This window comes from Trichoplax adhaerens, genomic scaffold, assembly GCF_000150275.1.
Source record: "Trichoplax adhaerens TRIADscaffold_5 genomic scaffold, whole genome shotgun sequence".
Lineage (NCBI taxonomy): Eukaryota > Metazoa > Placozoa > Uniplacotomia > Trichoplacea > Trichoplacidae > Trichoplax > Trichoplax adhaerens.
In genome coordinates, this window is record NW_002060947.1 from 2,229,591 (window position 1) to 2,250,353 (window position 20,763).

Genomic DNA, 20,763 nt, shown 5'->3' on the forward strand with positions numbered 1-20,763 from the left:
AACATCACTTGCAGCTACAGCATTATTAAAAAAATTTACGTTATTTGTATCGTTTTAATAACTCATCTTTAATACAATAATCGAATTAGCCTTTATTCGTATGATTTGTAGATTATGGTATATATTTAATATCTATTCACGATATATCTTACCTGCTCATTATCCATCGATTGAGACATCAATCGTCGCCCAAGATCCTCATTCTGATCTTCTAGCTTCAGATATAATTCACGTATTGTAGATACGTCTTTGAGTAATGATTCCTGTATGACGATAAACATGATAAATACAGAAATTAACCCCAGTAATATATTATTGATCTGCGGTGATTCAAATGTTACTATAGGATATATGTGTTACCTTTTCCTCCTGAGCTACACGTAATTGTTCTTCCATGTTAGATAATGATTGTGCCATACTTGAAAGTTGCATTTCGTAAGACTGTTGAGCTAATTTATGCTAATATAAAGCATCGTTTAAAATTAATTGCATTTTCTCTATTATACATAATTTCGAAAATCTATCCTTACTCGTTCAAGCTCTTTCTCTTGCTGTTCCGTCACTTCACGTGCTAGATAATATTGCTATAATATCATACATGGAGCAATAATTGTTATTGTGGCGACAGCAGTGTCATAGAATATTTTACTGTTAGTAAATAGAACTGCAATATGGACATTTACCTCATCTCTTGCTGCCATTTGTGCGCGCATATTGGCACTTTCACTAATAGTTTGTCTGGCTGTAGAATCAATCTGTTCCTTTTCATTACTTAAGATTCTAAATTGTTCTAATAATTCCGCTTTCTCTTGATCTTTAATTTCTAGTAACTCTTGTACACGTGAAGCTTGTCGAGCGTATTCCTGCACTTGCAATTTCAATTCGGAACACTCCGTAGCATTTCTTTCCAGCTCTTCATGCAACGCCTTAATTAAAATACAGTTGAATGTGCGATAATTTATAGTACAGGTAAAAACGAGGTCTTAAAAATTAATAATTAGGAATAGAATACAGACTTGATTTTCTTCCGTCATAATAGCTAAATCTTCATGAAGTCGCCGATTTTCTTTGTGATTTTGCTCGTGGCCATGATGTAATTGATTGACTTCATCAGCTGAATCATTAATTTGCCTTTTCAAACTTTGAATTTCTCGATCTTTCCTAGACAGTTGTTCGTTTACCAAACTATATTTTGTATCCAGATAATTATTAATTTGTCAGTATAAGGAACAAAGTTTAACAAAGACAGAAATTAAATGACACGCAATAAATCCATATAGTCTATAGGACAATAATGATGTTGGCTGTAATATAACGTTCACACAAAGCTTTAACAAATTGTCAAAGTAAGCTAAACTATTGCTGCCAATATACCTTAAACGTGACTCTAGTTCTTCTACGGTCGATTCAAGTTGCTTAGATCGTTCTAATATTTGTTTTTTGTCGCCTTCTAAAGTGTCCATCAATTCTGCTTTTTTATCAACTTCATTTTGTAGTGAATCGCGATCTCTATCAAGAGATGATAATACGCTCCTTAAGCGTTTTACTTCATCTTTGCAAGCACTTGATTGTTTTTTAACTTCACCTAAATATTCCGAGCTGATTAATTTTTAATTAAACGAAATGAAGAGACAGTCATTTTAAATTTTACCTATTTTTTCTTCTAATCTATTGATTTTCTTTTCGGCAGCCTGTAGTTCACTAATTTTGGAGGATAGCTTGTTTTGATATTCTTCTATAGATCTCTCGGCTTGATCAAGTAATAATCTGTATTTGCTTGATTGACTTTTTTGTTCCACAACATCTTCCCTTGCCATTGTCAGGGACAAAGTAGAGTTTTTGACTTGCTCTTCTAAATGTGAAATCATTTCGCGAGCGGATGAAAGTTGAGATCGTAGTTCTGATTTTTGTCGTTCAGCCTGCAATTAAAGCAGCTATTAATTATTGCATTGTTTTTATACATATACCAAGTCCTTCTATTAATAATCTAAACGCACATGCGGTAGTTACCCTAACCGAATTAATGTAGATGCTGTTACTAAGAAATAAGATTTGCATGCATGGTACACTTTAGATTGCGACAAAGTGATACTTACATCTGTTAACGAATTAATAGCAGCGTCTGCTTTCTGTTCTAGAAACTTTCGATCAACAGCAACAGACTCTGAAGAGACCTGAAATAATAAGTTATTACAATTTTCATTAAGCTATCATCATCAATAAAGTAGCTGCAAGAAGGCATTAAACACCTCAATGATGTCATAATAGATAATTTATAAAACTATCCAGAATAGTACCTTTAATCTTTCTCTTAAGCTGTTACGTTCAGTTTTTGCGGCTTCCAACTCTTGGATAGCATCATCCCGCTCTTCTTCTATTCTTTTTAAAACCAACGATTTGTTCGAAGATACTCCGTTAGGAGATAAGATCGATTCACGACGAAGACGCTGGAGTTCTTCCTGTGCCTGATGGTATCGATAATGGATGGGATTTGCTTTAAGGTGATCGTTTCATTCCATGGTAAATTTACAATACTAAGGCTAAATAATAATGCATATACTCGTATTGTACAGTACGTAATCACAACATACTCATTACGGTCGCATAATGATGAATCGATCATTTTAATCTTTAAAAATATATAAAGATACTTCGCTGACAAAGTGTGATTAAATTTGATTCAATAACTGAGCAACTTATAAGGTATATGTAAATCAACAGATCAAAATCATTTACCGTCAGTAGCTTTCTACGGAATGCTAATTTAGCCACTTACGTAAAATGCAGCATAATCTTTAATAAAATATTGGATAAAAACAACGAAAATTTGCAAACCTGCTTGTAGAGTAAAGTAGTGCTATCGCGGTCGTGTGCTAGATCTTTAACATTATTTTGTATCTAATAAGATAAAGACATGTAAGATTATCATCGGCCATAACCGTATAGCACAAAAGGTATGATCATATGTAATTATTGAACAGATATATTTAAAAATGCTTTTACTTCATTTAAGTTCTTTTCAAAATTTTTTAGAACAGTTTTAAGTTCGTCTCTTTCTTGTCTCAAGCGTTTTACGACCTCTGACTCCTTAGCACTAATTTGCTGTAATTATCAAGAACATTTATCATTTAGAAAAGTTACCACATTTTTATTTTGCACGAATTCTTTAGTCTAATTAACAAAATTATCAACCTTTTCTCTTAGTGACTTCTTCGGTAAGTTCTTGCCTTCGGCTTTCAATAAACTTCTTAGATTATCGCATTCATCTCGGTAGTAATCTCTTTCACGCTCAAGAACTCTTATGGTCATTTCATTATGGTTCTACACATCATGACATAAATCCTTCTCAATGAAATTGCATTACAATTAAACACTTCTCAATTGTAAGGTGTACCTTCGTATCCTCTGATGGTCCAGATAATATCTCAGATGTAGATATTCTATCCTTCTGCTTAAGCAAATTCTGTAAGGTTAAGCATTCTTTCTTGTAATGATCTCGTTCTTCTTCCAAAATTTTTGTCAAGCTCTTAAAGATGGACGATTTAAAAGCTGTTTAAGAATGCTGTTGCATGTCATTAGTGATGGTAATGAAAGACATATCATACATGAGTTTTGACGGTATTCCTTTGCCTTAATCTGTCAATTTCATTTGTTAAGTCTCGTTCTATGAAATATGTTGTAAATTAAGTGAGGATAAATCTTAGATTTCCTTCGGTTACCGAACTTAGGAATCATCATCAAGTTTAGGAATAAAGATAATTTAAAAGTTATACCTATATTTGATAACTTTTCACATTTATTACTCAGTGTCTGATTATTAACTTGGACTTTATCCAATACACTTGCTGATTTCTTTGACTCGCGCTCCGAGATAGCTACAAGCTCTGTTAGTTGAGTATTTTCAGCTTCAAGGGACTGAATATGTTCACGTAATTCATTATATTTATCACTTAATTCCTCTCTTGCTTTAATATTGGCTCGTAAATTATTCTGCAAGTTAATAAGTAAACTAACATTAATAATTTTCTGGCATTAAACTTTAAGCAATATAAAATGCTGTTATTAGAGCTAGGAATATACGTATAATACTTGAATATCAGCTATCTCTCGATGACAATCAGCTATGGTCTCATCTTTATCTTGTTCGAGCTGTTTAGATAAGCGATCAATATCTTTTAGTTCATTGCATAAGTCATCATTTCTTTTCGAGAGGTTTCTATTCTCCTTTTCTAGACTGGTCTTAGCGCTAATCGTATCATCTAATTTGTTCTCAAGCTCACGATTGGCATCTTGAAGGAAGTTAACCTAAACGTACATCAAGCGATATTGCTAAATAACTTGTTACTAGTTGATATTCTAGCTCGCTGCAAATAATTTTAATTTCTATGTTGCGTTTAGAAGATAACAACTATCTTTAGGCATGGAGATTAAAATTATTACTGTTGTTATATACGACAGTAAATAACTGAGCGAAAAATGTAGCAACTAAACTGACCTGAACATTCAAATGTGATATAATACGTTCATTGCTATCTTTCTTCGTTTCATCGATCACAGCTTCAACAGGACGGCCGTCACTAAGTAGTTTACTTAATCGCTCAATTTCTTTATCACGGACATCAATCTATGTTAAAGCATTTTGAGTCATAGGATTATAATCACATCTAAGAACATATAGATTTAACGATCAGTGTAGAATTACTTTTATACAAACACTCTTTAAGAGAAGTTCTTACGGAATTTAATTGTCTTAATGAGAATTAAATCAATTAGCTACTCATAAATAATCAACTAATTAATAGGCCCTGATAAATCAATCTCCTCAAGGCTAGACTTAATGGTATCATCTGTTAGTAATAAGCTGAGTAGCCATGCGATGAAATTGTTTCATATAATTCTATTCATTAAAAAAACTAATTGATCTTTCATCTTCAAATGTCGAGAAATTATGATAGTTCTATACCTACTTATACTTCTGCGGTATAGCGTCATTATGCATCGTAAAAAGCAATGCATGGTTTCACTGTGTAAGTTAAGTACTAGTAACCTTTGCTTCATATGTCTATTATATATTAGCTACTTACAATATTATGGATCAATAAGAATTATTTTAAAAGTACGCTGTTACTTTAAATATTATATCATAATAATCATAAATTATAATCATGATGCAATCTGAATATAGTTTAGTCCGGTTCGACTGCTTGAGAATATTTATTAAGATTTGTCGTTTTCTACCTGTTTCCTAAGTGATTTAATTCTCCTGTCATTACTGTTTTGTTCATCCTTCAGGAGGTCAACTTCAGTCTGTAGTTTCTCGATCCTGCCATCAGCTACATGTAGCAAATCAGCAATATAGGGATCACTTATTGCATCGTGATTGTTATAACCATAAGCACGATCATCAGACGGATCGATTGTTGCATCAATGTCCATTCGTTGTCTCCTATGTGGAATATGACGTTTTCGACCACCAGGAGTTTCGACAACAGCTTGAAAATTCCTTTCCTGCAGTTGCTGAATACGATCGGTTTTAATTTCAGTTGCATGCTCTAAGGATTTAATTTTATGAGCGTATTGCGTATTAAGAAACCGTAAGTCAGCATTTTCATGTTCCAAATGGCGTACGGTTTCTTTTAAATCTCGAATTGTTAATTCACTTTCTTCCTTGACTTTAATTAGTTGCAAATGGATGCTATTATTCTCTTTCATTAATCGACCATTATCTCGCTTGTATGGCTCAATAATTCTTTCCCAATTACCTTTCTCAACCTGACGCTGACTAAGTTCGGTTTTAGCATTCTTTAAGCTTTCAGTAGTATGTAACAAGTCGGCAAACAATTTCTCCACCAAAGGTACACTATCAACTCCTAACAGTTGCCGATAGCCTAATTGATCCAGCCTTCTTCGTAGCTTTGTGAACTTCCTTTCTGCCGCTGTCGACATGATTTTTACCTTGCTATAGTTTACCTATGCAAGAAATATAAATAAAATACGTAAATATTACTAAATCTATTTCATGATAATAGAATTGATGCAGGTAACTTTTATCCCAATTTCTCTATCTATCTCTAAATTACCTATCTACGTTAAAGTTATCTCTTCAAGATCATAGTAACTGAAATCGTGCGATGATACTGCCCTAAGACAGTTAAAATTACTCTAGAGTTGTCTGAAGAATTGTTTATCGTCGACTATTGCATTAGAACAAATGGAGCACATTTTCTCTCAAGGTAAAAATAAAATTTCGTAATATATGTAATAACGCGCACGTTGTATAGGCTGCTTTGGTAGATTAAAGTTTAATTTATTCTCTCCTCACTGATCTAACGTATTTTACGATATTTCTTGAGCAATTTCATTACTTGCCGGCAACTTGAATATAATGACAAGAATCAGTAGCATTTGTGAAAATGCTGCATCTTGCTAAATAATTTCTTCACAGCCAGTACTGTACTCGTATTGCCACGTATATGGATCAAAGGGACTAAAATAATGACTTTAAAATATCCATTGTAACCATATGACCTATCATCTGCACACGGAACTAATCTCATTTTGACCTTAACTTATCATATCTATTTTAACTTATACAGCATGTGTTTCCTCCGTCAAGTACTATTGCAATTGCTTAAACGGTAGTTCCTTTATGCCAAAATAGTTAATTATGTACGTACGATGTACAGCACTGTACTACATGTGGCGTGTATAACAATTTAGCTTAGATCTGCCAGACGAATGATCACTGGACAAGTGATTGCAATCTGAGAAATCTGAAGAATTAAGCAGATCTACATCATCGTTCAAAATATAAAATTGCAAATTATATTATACGTATACAGGAAGTATTTCAAGTAGCATCGACCTAGTCATTAGTGACCAGTATATGCTATAATTAATGATGTTCTAATGAATGTTATTGTCATCGCATCAGTAATAACATATGTAATTAGTTCCATACACGACTATATGGTATAAATATACACATACTGTTGTATATCATGCTATGATTCAATTATGTATATTACTCGCAACTATTTATGGCCGATGCCTGTAATAATTAAATAATATCAATACTAGCATAATCTCGTGAAGATCTTGTTGGGTATTGCAGTAATGTCCATGCAAACAGTCAATTTTTGTATCCTACGTACACTTGCAAATACAGTCGATGATCCTGTTCACTCTCAGTAATTATTTTATCCCATTTTTTTTAATTAATTAAAGTGAAATAAATAACTCAGCTTACTGTATAGTGTACTCTATGCAGCCGTTGTTACATCGTTGCGATTATTGATAATATATCTGTTATCTATATATAATTCAATTAATAAAGTTACAAGGTTTTATTACTGTAAAGATACAGTATCATGATCTACGTACTATATGTCGAATCCAGATCCAAATTCTATCTATCTACTGCCACGATAAAATGTACTGTACAAATGTAAGAAATGATATCATTGTAAGGGAATGAAATGATGAAACTGTTGGAAGGAAAAAATATTCCAATATTTTAATTTGTTCTGACTGTCTTCTGAGGTAGTTGAACCAATGGCTATATCATCTATTCGTAGCTATAACGATAGCTGTTGAACATGCGAGCGATTTCTAATTGAATAGTATGGGTGGAATGAGTGTTCATTTATGTTAATCCACTATCATCATACTCGTACACTATAGCATAGTAATCTTAGCCTTATTCAATGATGTGAAAAAATTTGGATACATTAATAGGTAGGTTTATCTAAGAGTGGATGACTTTATTATTTGATTATTATTGTTATTCATTATTTTTGTTTCATTCTTATCAAATTATGAGCATGTAAACGTGTCATGGATATGACTAGTGAAGTAATGATGGACTACCAGTTAAGACAGTAGAATGGATTTTATAGAGTTGAAGTAAGCTTTAAGTTATACATACCTTTGAAAGTAAAAATGTAATTATTGACGAACCAGACCAGAGTTTTGAAGGCTAGTTTATTACTCTGCCACTACAGTAGTGGTCAATGAGATAATGAAAGATAACGGAAATTAATTCAAAGTTTATGATTGTAAGAGTGTAGCACACAGAAGCAGTGATTTTGCTCTTACTGGACACTGTACGAATCCTCGCGTAAGCAACAGACTATTGAAGTATCCTTGTCAACAAACAGTAGTCGCTCTGGCGCCCTCTTCGGTCTTGATCCGTTTTTGAATTGACTGTTTTACAGTACGGTACAGTACAGTAGATTGTACAGTACTCAATGTTTTTACACACGGCTGTACACTGTACTGTACTGTACAGTACAGTGTACAGTACAGTACAGTACTCAAAGTTTTTACACACGATTGTACTGGACACTGTACACTAGTGTACAGTACAGTAAAGTATATACTGTACTGTAGAGCACTGGACTGTACAGTACTGTACTGTACTGTACAGTACTCAAAGTTTTTACACACGACTGTACAGTACTGTACTGTATACTGTACAGTGTACAGTGTACTGTACAGTGTACAGTATTTACTACAGACTGTGAATTGAAATTCTTACCAGTACAGTAGTACAGTACAGTACTGTACTTGTAATGCAGTACTATGTACTGTAAATCTACAGTACAATATTGTACGCTTGGTGTCGTACAGTACAGTACGTAGTACGTACCATACTGTAATACACTGGAGTGATTTCTTACCCTACTGAACAGTAATTTTGAACCTCCCGCATCCGCACTAACGTAAAAACTAGTAAGGCCATGTGGCTTGACTTTGACAGATTTGCATAGAGAAGCGGTTGTGAACCAGTTGCCATGTTACTATCTCAGACTGCAGTTAAATATGGAGACTGTAGAGTAAAACAGGGCAGTCGATATTCCCCAACGACTAGCTGTAAGGTCAGAGTATTTATATACTGTACTACTGTAGTCAGAATACGCCACATTTGGCTGACTACTATTGAAGTAGGCAAGTGTCTGCTCAGTGCTCACTCACATTGTTCAATCTCGACGCACAACTGCATTGATTGATGTAGTAGTAAAGTCGAGCTAAGGTTCACTTTGAATTATTTGCTCTTACGGTTTAGGCTGAAGTGATAGATTGGATCATTGTGCTTTGATATACTGTAATACTAACGAAACTTCATCGATCGAAATCGACGTAATTTAAGAAGAAAAGAGTGAACAATTTCATCAACGTTTCATTGGTATCAACTTGATACATCGCTCGACTGACTTGTCTTGGACGATTAGAAAAGCCACTACAATTCAAACTGATCACTATGTCTGATAAATTGACCAGAATCGCTATCGTCAATTCCGACAAATGTCGACCCAAGAAATGTCGTCAAGAATGTAAAAAGTCTTGTCCTGTCGTTAGAATGGGTAACTAAATTGATACGATAATACAGCATGATCTACCTGAGTTTTATACGATATCTCTTGGTAATATTATTCGTCTTCAATTGCAACCACTTGTAATAATCATATGAAATATCCATAGGAAACTAGGCTACGGTACTATAGGCCATTCAGCGTTGAAGAATTTCACTATTAATCCTTGTCTTGATCATTCTTCACAAAATAGACTGTACCTACTACTTTGCGCATTAAACTTGACTATGAATTTATGATATATGATGATGTCGCACGCACCAGAATACATTACTATATTGTATTGTGCAGGTGTATTAACCGTGATCAATCACACTTGCAAATTGTAAGGGTGGTGGTATAGCAGTACTAGTACAATATCGTCCACGTTAAGAATACTCTACTGAATAATCACGCATTTGACTCAATGGATTATTTTACAGGTAAACTTTGTATTGAAGTTACATCAACAAGTAAAATAGCTTTTATATCTGAGGAATTATGCATTGGATGTGGTATTTGTCCCAAGGTTAGAACAGTTTTCATTTATTGAGTTAACAGATGTACGCGCATTCAAATAAAATCGAGAAACACTTGCCTTTACTAATGGTAAACAAATAGTTCAATTTTTGTTGATTCGTGATTCCTCCTAGAAATGCCCCTTTGAAGCAATCAATATCATCAACTTACCAAGTAACCTTAATAGAGACACAACTCATCGTTATGGCGCAAATTCCTTCAAGCTTCATCGGTACAGTAAACAAAATTATCCGGACAATGATTATAATTACTACAGATAAAATTGGACAGTTAGAAGTTGTATCTTGTAAACCATAGTTACTAGTCCCTTAACATCTTATTTACTGTAATTCTAAATAATGGCATTTCTTAAATAACTCCTCCAATAACTGACTGACTTGTCATATTTGTATGCTGTACAAATATGAAAGACGTCCTTTTGTAATTAAGGGTGTATTATAAGTAAGCTCTCTTCATATTTAAAAATTACCTTTCTCAAAGTTAATGAGGATATGGTGTATTCCATTTCATTTTACAGCTTGCCAACGCCTAGGCCTGGATCTGTCCTTGGTTTAGTCGGTACTAACGGTATTGGCAAATCGACTGCTTTGAAAATTCTTGCCGGTAAACTAAAACCGAATTTAGGTAGTTTCAAGGTAAGAATACAGATAGGATTTTAGCTAAGATTATCGTTGGATGGGTTCTTTTATTATCTATGATTAGCTAGCTAATCATGCATCGGTTAGGTTACATTGAATCAGCCTAAGTTTATTCTCATCGATATAATTCAATATTTTATCCCCAGGAACCACCTGATTGGGAAAAAATTCTGTTATACTTTCGAGGATCTGAATTGCAAAATTATTTTACAAAGATTTTAGAAGATAACTTAAAGGTTGAGATATAAAAATCAAAAAATTAAGTATAATTTTTGATAACATCGATCTAATTATTTTTGAGTAGGCTCTAATCAAGCCTCAATATGTTGATCAAATTCCAAAAGCGGTTAAGGTAATGTAAATTATACGGACACCTCGCATGTGGTAAAGTCTTAAACTATCGCTTATACGCTTTTCGATATTGGAATAATTATTAAGCAAAGCATTAACCTTTGCTGCATAATACAAACTCTCAATTGATATTAAATGTTATCCTGATATAGATTTTCACATATGCTAGTAAAAACAAGAAATTATGTTACATCACCTTATATGGGTGTATTACATTTATGATTGCTACCTTTTCATGTTGCATCACATCTACACTATTTTGGTCATTCTTATTGTTTTATAACATAATTTTACAGTGTAGTATGGATTGCGATTATCTCATTGAATTAAATTCTTTATCAATGTAGGGAACTGTCGCTGATACTCTCAAACGCAAGGACGACACTAACACTCGTGATAGTATCTGTGATAAACTTGGTAATATAGCAAAACTAACCTTACATCATAACAGTTACCTTGACTGGTATTGTCGTAATCGTAGTTGTGTTAAAATTGCCTAATTTAGATTTAGTAGCTGTCACTGACAGAAACGTTGGCGATCTGTCTGGTGGAGAATTGCAGCGTTTTGCATGTGCAGTTGTTTGTATCCAAGATGCGAATGTGTAAGTAGAAAGTATACCATTGTTTCCATCTAATCTTATCTAGAACACGAATGTTATTTTAATATTCTATTGATATTTTAGTTTTATGTTTGATGAACCATCCAGCTATTTGGATGTAAAGCAGCGATTGAATGCTGCTTTAGCCATAAGATCATTACTTCAAGCCGACAGGTATGTGCTTTACTTAAGAGTAAATTATTTTCCTTTTGTTTAAATATAATCACTATATAATTGAAGCTATTACTGATCAATGGCCTTGAACGTATTTATTTATTTAGATATATAATTGTCGTGGAACACGATCTTAGTGTTTTAGATTATTTATCTGATTTTATATGCTGCTTATACGGTTCACCTGGCGCTTATGGAGTAGTTACTTTGCCTTTCAGCGTCAAAGAAGGTCGTGCTATCATATTATCGATGTCATATAGTATTTAATGATTGTAATGTAGTACTGAATTGATACAGGAATTAATGTCTTTCTGGATGGATTTATACCAACGGAAAATTTACGATTCCGAGATGTATCTCTGGTGTTTAAAGTTGCAGAAACTGCTGAAAGTGTAAGAAGAAGATGTGTCGCTAATGATGGTAATTTGATGAAATTTGATTTTTTTACCATTCTATTTATAGGATGAAGAAATAAAGAAAATGCGTCGATACAAATATGGAGATATGACCAAAACACTTGGTAAAGAATTTACCAAATACCAGTCTTACCACGATATCATACTGATAAGCATCAATTTGTAATGCAGGCAACTTTCAGTTACAAATCCGACCGGGAGAATTTACCGATTCAGAAATAATTGTCATGCTTGGAGAAAATGGTTAGTTAAATTTAATCTTATGCAAAAGTGGTATTATTATTAGCCGTGGTCATGATTTTGAATTGTATTAACAGGAACTGGTAAAACGACCTTTATTAAAATGTTAGCAGGAAAGATGAAACCCGACGGAGATGGTAAGTTATATGATATCAAAAGTTTATTCACTATGAATGCATTCAAATAAAGTCTTATTTCATTGAAATGATTGACCAAATAGGTTCCGTTCCGGAGCTTCATATCAGTTATAAGCCTCAAACTATCAGCCCTAAATTTGAGGTGAATGGCAGTTTAATTGATAGTGTAATTCTCTTTTTCCCTTAACTCTTTATTATTGTATAAATCATAATAATCTATAGGGTACAGTAGGGCAGTTACTTCATGCGAAGATAAGGGATGCTTACGTTCACCCACAATTTGTAGCCGACGTTATGAAGCCACTTGTGATAGAAAGAATAATGGATCAAGAGGTATGTATGGCATAATGGAAATATATATGGAGTTAAAAGGGCACAGCGATATAGCATTTTAATAGTTATCTTAAACGACTAAGTGACCTCTGTTAATGTACGTATTATACAGGTAAAAAATTTATCTGGTGGTGAACTGCAAAGAGTAGCCTTGACGTTATGCTTGGGAAAGGTATAATTTTTATGTTACTAGTTAAAACTGCTGTTTCTACGTATTACGACCGCTAAATTTTGATTTGGTTATACCTTGTCTAATTTTATGCAGCCGGCAGATGTATATTTAATTGATGAGCCGTCCGCATATCTAGATTCTGAACAGCGTCTAATTGCTGCCAAAGTCATTAAAAGGTATAGACGAGTATAAAAGTAACAACTACTGTATGTAATAGCGTACAATTTATTTTTTTCATTACTTTCGAAATAGATTTATTCTTCATGCCAAGAAAACAGCATTCGTCGTAGAACACGATTTTATTATGGCAACATACTTGGCAGACAGAGTAGTAGTATTTGAAGGTGAACCATCCATCAAAACTATTGCCAATAGGTAAAGTACATGAACCCTATGCAAATTTCATTTTACAAAGTATGAAGTTACCTAATAAGCATTTATATTCCTTAAAAGTCCTCAAGGATTGCTTTCTGGGATGAATAAATTCTTAAGTTCGTTGCAAATCACGTTTAGAAGAGATCCATCAAACTTTCGACCTCGTATCAATAAAATGAGTTCTGTTAAGGTAAAGTAAAATTGTACATTTTTATAGTAATCGCGTATTTTTAAAAATCGGCATTTCTACTTTGTAGGACATCGAACAAAAAAAGAGTGGAAATTACTTTTATCTAGATGACTAGCGTGATAACAATCCTGAGTATTAACCTACGTGCATTAATCAAATAAATAAATAATGAAGTTAAATGAATGAAACCTTAAATTCTTACAATTTAATATTTGGATACACTAGAAATTCTTTAATTCAGAATGACATGGACGTATCGTCTATTGTAAATTGTTCAAAGCAATACACAGACAGCTTGTGAGATTTTTAAACTACAGTACTGCAATACAATCTGTAAGTGACTCATGCTGCATGGAAAAATTAGTTTATATTTACTAAATTCTTATGCGCATTGTTGAAATCATCTTACACTTGAATTTAGAGCCATTGCATTATTAACGTAAGTTTTATTGTCTTTAGATAGTCTCTTTGCATGTCATTTTTAAGATTTACTATTTAATAAGGAAACACACATACATGTATAATCAAAGTATTAATGTGCGCAAAACGATACGTTCACCTAAAAATATAGTTTGCATGACGTTGGATGTCATTCATCGAAAGATAAATTCTAATTCTATAACCATGGAGTCTATGCTGTAGACGCGATATAAAATAGAGCTTCTTGCATCGATACTTCGTTTTCGATGACTTGTTACAGTTTACAACAGAACATTTTCAGACTATAAAAACAGCGAAATAAGTGATCAATCACAATTTCGTAGGTAATGCCAAATTTGCACCAAATTTGGCCAAGACTTAATATAAGTAAATTCGATAAGTTGTGTCGCATCTAAAGGTACATTATTTAAATAAATATGAACTAAATACAGAGTTAAAGTATATAGTGGTGGTTTTATAGTGCTGAGTACTTGGAAGGCCAATGCAAGTACATCTAAATTGAATATGGAGCTATATAATGGTTCTATAGTGGTGAGTACTGGGAAGGCCAATTCAAGTACATCCAAATTGAATATAGAGCTAAACAATGATTTTTATAGTGGTGAGTGCTGCCAAGGCCAATTAAAAATCGAAAAAAATATTACTAGCGATTATTATTTGGAGTGTAGCACAATCAATCAATCACATATCTTTACTTTAAAGAATAAAAAACTGAGATGTACCCTATGATTATGACAGGATGTAAGGCCAAGCAGAGCCTAGAGCAACAAAATGAATGTTAGTAGGTTTATTTATCATTATCAGCAATCTACGTATAGCTAATCATCAGTTAAAGTCATCTTTTTAATATTATCCATGGTTGCTGATATATCAAAGCTCGCTTGATTTGCAATTATTGATTTAATGGACTCGAAAAATGTAATATCTTCGAAATGAATTGTTTTCCGTGATGGCTTATTGCTTAAGCTGTTGGTGAAATCTTGAATTCTATTCAAAATTTTGAAAGGTGTTACTACATCACCCATCTCAGCGGAATATTTAATATTTATAAGATTGATGATTTCGTCTAATAAATTACGCCTTCCAATGAAAAGAAACGTACTAGCCGCATTTGGCTCAGTAATGACTAAATACTTGACAGCTTGTTGATGGAGGAGTTGCTGAATTTCTTTCTCTTGATAAGATGTCGTTATACCGTAAAGACTGTTCATCTTGTACATCAAATTATGTAATGTAGTAACTTTATTAAAGCATCTTCAAAGTTAGTTTTACTCTTTCGAAATGGATTTTCACAGTACACTCGTATACTTTATACTACATGTTCTTTTGGTAACGGGAAGAAGGAAGGAAGGCCTACAGTAGTTTAGCTGGAGGGGATTAGCTTGAGATTTTGGTGGAAAAATTTCTTCTTTAGTAGTTCTTTCGGTAAGTTGATCATGATACAAAGGCTGTACTGAGTGATGAATTTTTACTCAATTATGTTTTAATCGAGAAAATTGGAAAATTGTCGTCTCTAATGACTCCATTCCAGATACTTTCAAAATAATCTGGAGTTTCTGGACAGAACCCACCTACAAAATCCAATTTTAGTTATAGCTACGCATGCTTGAAATACAGTACTGTACTTGCGTATCATGGCTGTACTGTACTGTACTGAACATCCACATCACTGAAACGCCTTACTGAATACAGTGTACAGTATACAGTACATTCGTGAATGTACGGTAGCACAGTACTGTACACCGAGTACCGTACTGTACTTAGAATGGCACAGTTCCGTACAGGGACCAGCAGAGTACAGTACAGTATGACATAACCCGATTCAACATTGCTGTCCGGAGTATTCGCCCATTCGCCATCAGTACAAGTACAAGATCGAGCAGGAAACTCCTTTTAACGCGTTTATGGTTCAATCGATTTGAAGATGGCAAGTTGGTTTCCATCTATTTTAACAGGCCAAACTCAAGACCGACCTCAAGTTCCTCCTATCCCACCTATAACAGCATTGCAACAACAAAGGCAGAAGCAAATTGACTCTTTATTTCAGTATAATTACAAGTAGGTAGCATCTATCGATACAAACTGGATTTTAGCAACAACTCGTCATCCATGTCAGCAATCCAATGCCAATGACTTGGCAGACAAAAGATACAACCTCGTATAGCTGTATAATTTCTAGTTATAAAATTGTGAATTGATACAGACATAGAAGGAGCAAAAATGCATAAAATTATCGCATAACATCGATTAGGCCAACTGCTGAAGAATTATTATTGATTTCTCGTCGAGTATCTACAGTCTTGTATTAGCCTGCAATGTAAATAGTATTACGGTATTTTCCTGTATCATTGATAGAAAGTGCAGGCATGAAAGAACAATATTGGCATAATTATAATCACTTGGCATAAAAATAGAGTAGCCTAATCAGATTGCTATCTTCAAACTTTCACGATAATACAAACTTCAATAATCAATTCAGCAAAAAATCGACCAGTTAAACTTTGATTTACCACTACTACTCTTATACTAAATTCTCGGTCGGAATAGGTATATTTACAGTACGGTATTACGCTAGAGATCCCTAGTTCGACATGACGTCATTCAGCTTGAATCAGACTTACAGCGAGTTAGAAGCATCGATTCTGCCATTTTTTCCATCGAAGTTAATAGAGCAGGCTTATCTGATTTTCTCTTTCCGTCATTATAGACGTGTATAATGTTCTCTTTATTCCGTCCTAGACGACTTTTCCACTACTGTACAATATAAGGAATGTTGACATGTTCTCCTGTGTACAGCTACCATTCTTATCAAAATATGAAATATTCTCATTTCAGTCGGCCAACATTTATAATACTTGCAATTTATCGACGGGCTTTCTATTGTTTCATCAAACCATAAAACCATTTCTGAGTTGATAAATTAAGCAATTATACTGTCAAATAATGTAGATGTTGGGCGATCTTACATACACTTACATACAAGATAGAAAAACTCAACAGTATCGAGTAACAGCTATGTGCGTAAAGTAGATTAAACGTACGTTATGCAGTAGATACGTATAAATGTTATGCTTTTCAAATTAGTATTGATATCCTTTACAGTAAGCCATAAGCTGTATTATGATAGAAAATTAACATTTAGTTCATAAAATGAGAATAAAACCCTAAAGTCGTAATGTTTGCACTTATCCATATACAACTCAATGAAATCATTCTTAAAAAATTACATACGAGTATTTTAGCGGACTGGACAAGTTGTTCGCACCAACTGTTGTACTCTACACGCTTATATTCAAGCTATAGAATAGGATTGTCTTTTTGAACATAATGTTAGTTAGTATTGATGATTATATTATACCGCTATCTAAGTATATAGTAACTAATCAATCGCCATATTTGCTCAGCGTAACCGAAACCGTTAAATCACAAGAATTTCGAATCGTTGCCTCATCTACTAACAATGCGACGTATTACCTGAATATGTAAGTATTGGTACTGCTTTGCTGTATGTAGTAGATTAATGAATCTATTAATTACTTATTGACCTTACCAACTGTAAAATACGGATATGACTTGTATGATTTACATAAATTAGCTAACTTTACCGTATGCTGTAAATTGACGGGGAATGTTAACTTCATAGCTTTATTAATTAATTTATACTGTTAGAAAAATAGACGAATTTATATATACGTGTTTTGCTCTGGTCTTAGAAACCTTCCACCGCAGTTTCCTGATGAAAAACCGATACTTTCTGTTTACCCTTCATGCCGACATCCTTGGATCAATGAACAGGTTTCCATTTCACTACGTTTCGATTTCCTAAACTGTATTGAACTCGAAAAAATTAGATATTTATATAGCGTTATGAGGTCTAATAACATTTTGTATGCTGCTTTTTATGATATGGTCATATTGAAACGCATATGTATTACCTATTCTGTATTTTCTTCAGATGATAGTTACTGGATGCCCTGCTATTAATGGGGTTTGTATTAAGAAGACAAATTTTTGATATTTGATCAGTAAAATACAGGAATTAGATGATAATCATTGTACGCTCACTATGAATATCTACACTTTATCACAGATTCTTACATAAATCTTTCTGTAACATAATAATCTGTCTTACTTTACAGTTTATGGTTCATTCTTGCCTTGGTTTGGCTGTACAACAGGTTGTTAAAGAATTTCAAGAACGACCTCCGCAATTATATCAGCAGACTCATCAAAGTCAAAGGTTGGTCATTCTTCTTGCAATATTTACAGTATCATAATGCCATTCAATAAAATCTCATGTTCAGGCAGAACTACAGATATTCACTTCCAATTCAGAAAGTGAATCTCGATGTCAAATGTTATGTATTTAGGACAGGAAATAATAACTAATCCAATAAACTGATTCTAGTTAATTTGTGATATTTTCATAGAAATTACAATAGTTACCCTTCTCCTCCCTCTATACCTGATAATAATATGAATATGCCTCGCGCTATCAACGTCAATGATGGAGATGTTCCTTATAATCCGGTACGTCTCTACAGAAACCTCATAAGGGATTACTGCATATTATTTAAAAATTTGCGTTGTGATACGGTCTTTAGGACACTATAACTTGTGAAAGAATGTTGTGATATTGAAATAGATTCTGTTTTGCGTAGCCCATGTTGTTTAAAAACAATACATATAACAAGCCAGAGGTGCAAACTAAATTTCCTAAATTGCGATCCTATAGGTAAATTATATTATTCATATTATGTACTATTTTAAATAACTAGTATTAAATTTACTGTTGTAACGTTTATACGCTTCCTCAATTTTTCAATAAACTGCTACAAATACTTAGTACATCTGAATTAAAAGAATTACGAGGCAACCATGAAGCAATAGAGAAGTTTATCCAAAATCTGGATGAGGTATTTAATTCTTTATATGCCGGTATCATGTACAGTACGCTGTCAGTCATCGTGAAGTAGGGTATACAGTACCGAAGTATAGAATGAAAGATTCTACATTTTATATGTCAACTTTAGTGGTCCAATCCGTGTGTTTTGATTACATACGTAGGTACATATGATCAAGGAAGATCGAGAACAAATTTTGAATCGTTGTGAAGACATTGCTCGTGCGTTTCAATTCCATTGATCATTAATACTACATACATACTTTGCCAACTTTAATCACAGAAATAAAAGACTGCTTTTTAAAACTTTAAGGAATGAACCTAGCGAAAGCACCAGAATTGGAAAATCGTAGACAGAGCCTTCTTGAATTGGTATGCATAGCAAGAAAATCGATCCTCTCTATGTTATAAATTAAATTATATTTTTAAATATATTACTTATAGTACATTACCAGAGAAGAATATCAAAAAGGTCTTGATAAGGCTTTCGAAATCCAAAGAGAACATTTACGGGTTCGTTGCTTGTCTATTTACTTGATCTTTACGTTTTCTGTTTATGTTTTTGATTATAGAAGCATTTATTTTCGTATGCATAGTAGCTATTTATAAGACGATCTTTAAAAATTTTTTCTTATTTTGCTAGGATTATTCTGTCGATGCTATTTATACTAATTTACGAGTTGCAACAGCCGACGCTGATGAAAAGTCGGAGGTACTGAATACTTCTTGCTGAGTTATGGATTAATCTTTTACTTTTTAAGTAGCAACTATGATTTTGATATCGTTTTGTGGTAACAAAATTAGCGAGTAAGAGCCGATAATTGAATATATCAACGTTTACCTTGTATTATTTTTCGTTACATTTTAACATTACTTTAAAACTGTCAACTAGGATCTTGCAGAAAAGTTCCTTGATAGTAAGTCATTACTTATATTTCATAATATATTATGCATAAACGAGCGTATTATTGAAGTCCACCTTGTTATCGTATCTTCAGGAAAGGTTAGCATAGACGCATTCCTGCAGCATTTTATGGATTTAAGAAAGGTATAAAACTGCCCGAAATTTTAATTTTACTCTTGACTCTTTCTTTATAGTAGTGAAATATATGAATAGCGATGAGTGACTGGTGTCTATTTATCAATTCTCTTCTTTTAACTAGACAAGTCATTCGAGACGTGTAAAATTGGAAAAAATTAAGCAAGAACACGGCTTATAACGAATTAGTTATTCCCCACTTTCTGTGCAAATTCTTGGATCGTATACAAATTTAGGAACTCACTAAACCATGGCGTTATACTTTTATCTGATGTCATAGATTTGTTGAATTGTAAAAATGATATCATATGTCCAAATTTGGCATTCTTACCTTAATTATTGTTAATATCAAATGGGATCGTGATGATAACTTGTACAGTTTAAATTATTTTAACAACCCTTATTCAAATTTAGTATGACTGTAACAAAATCTTGGGAAGCTGTTAGATTACAGTATCTCTTATGAGCAGAAATATCACTAAAACTATAAACTACTAAATACTGTACTTAAATGAATGAAACTTTGGAATATGTTTATAAAGAATATTATTTAAAATAAATTTGTTTGTTAATCGTGCATTTTAAAAAGTATCCATGATTCATACGTTTATGTTGTATAAGAATCTTAAAATTTTAGCAATAAAACTTTCGTACTCTTGCTTGGGTGTGTATATATTCCTTAATCCAAGATCCATCGTACAATGTTCTAGCTATATGAGAACTACCTTATGTTGCAACATGCATGGTCATTGGTTATGAATTGTTTCTGTAGCGATTGTAATCAACGGTTTCCGTATTCGCGTTAAATATTATACACTAGGCAAGTACAAAATAAATTAAAATGAATCTTGAAATGGAAATC

At 33.1% G+C, this 20,763-nt stretch overlaps 1 protein-coding gene across 1 annotated transcript; it reads left to right on the forward strand.

Moving 5' to 3' along the window:
* Positions 1–15,883: 15,883 nt before the first annotated feature.
* Positions 15,884–20,707, forward strand: TRIADDRAFT_56353 (uncharacterized protein; the record flags this gene model as incomplete). The annotated part of the gene is made up of 14 exons (XM_002112352.1): positions 15,884–16,017; positions 17,364–17,441; positions 17,673–17,754; positions 17,915–17,947; positions 18,099–18,199; positions 18,390–18,489; positions 18,621–18,694; positions 18,806–18,875; positions 19,027–19,084; positions 19,176–19,234; positions 19,307–19,375; positions 19,506–19,574; positions 19,755–19,865; positions 20,612–20,707. The coding sequence occupies 14 exons, from the start codon at positions 15,884–15,886 to the stop codon at positions 20,705–20,707; spliced, it is 1,134 nt and encodes a 377-aa protein (XP_002112388.1).
* Between the last annotated feature and the right edge of the window lie 56 nt (positions 20,708–20,763).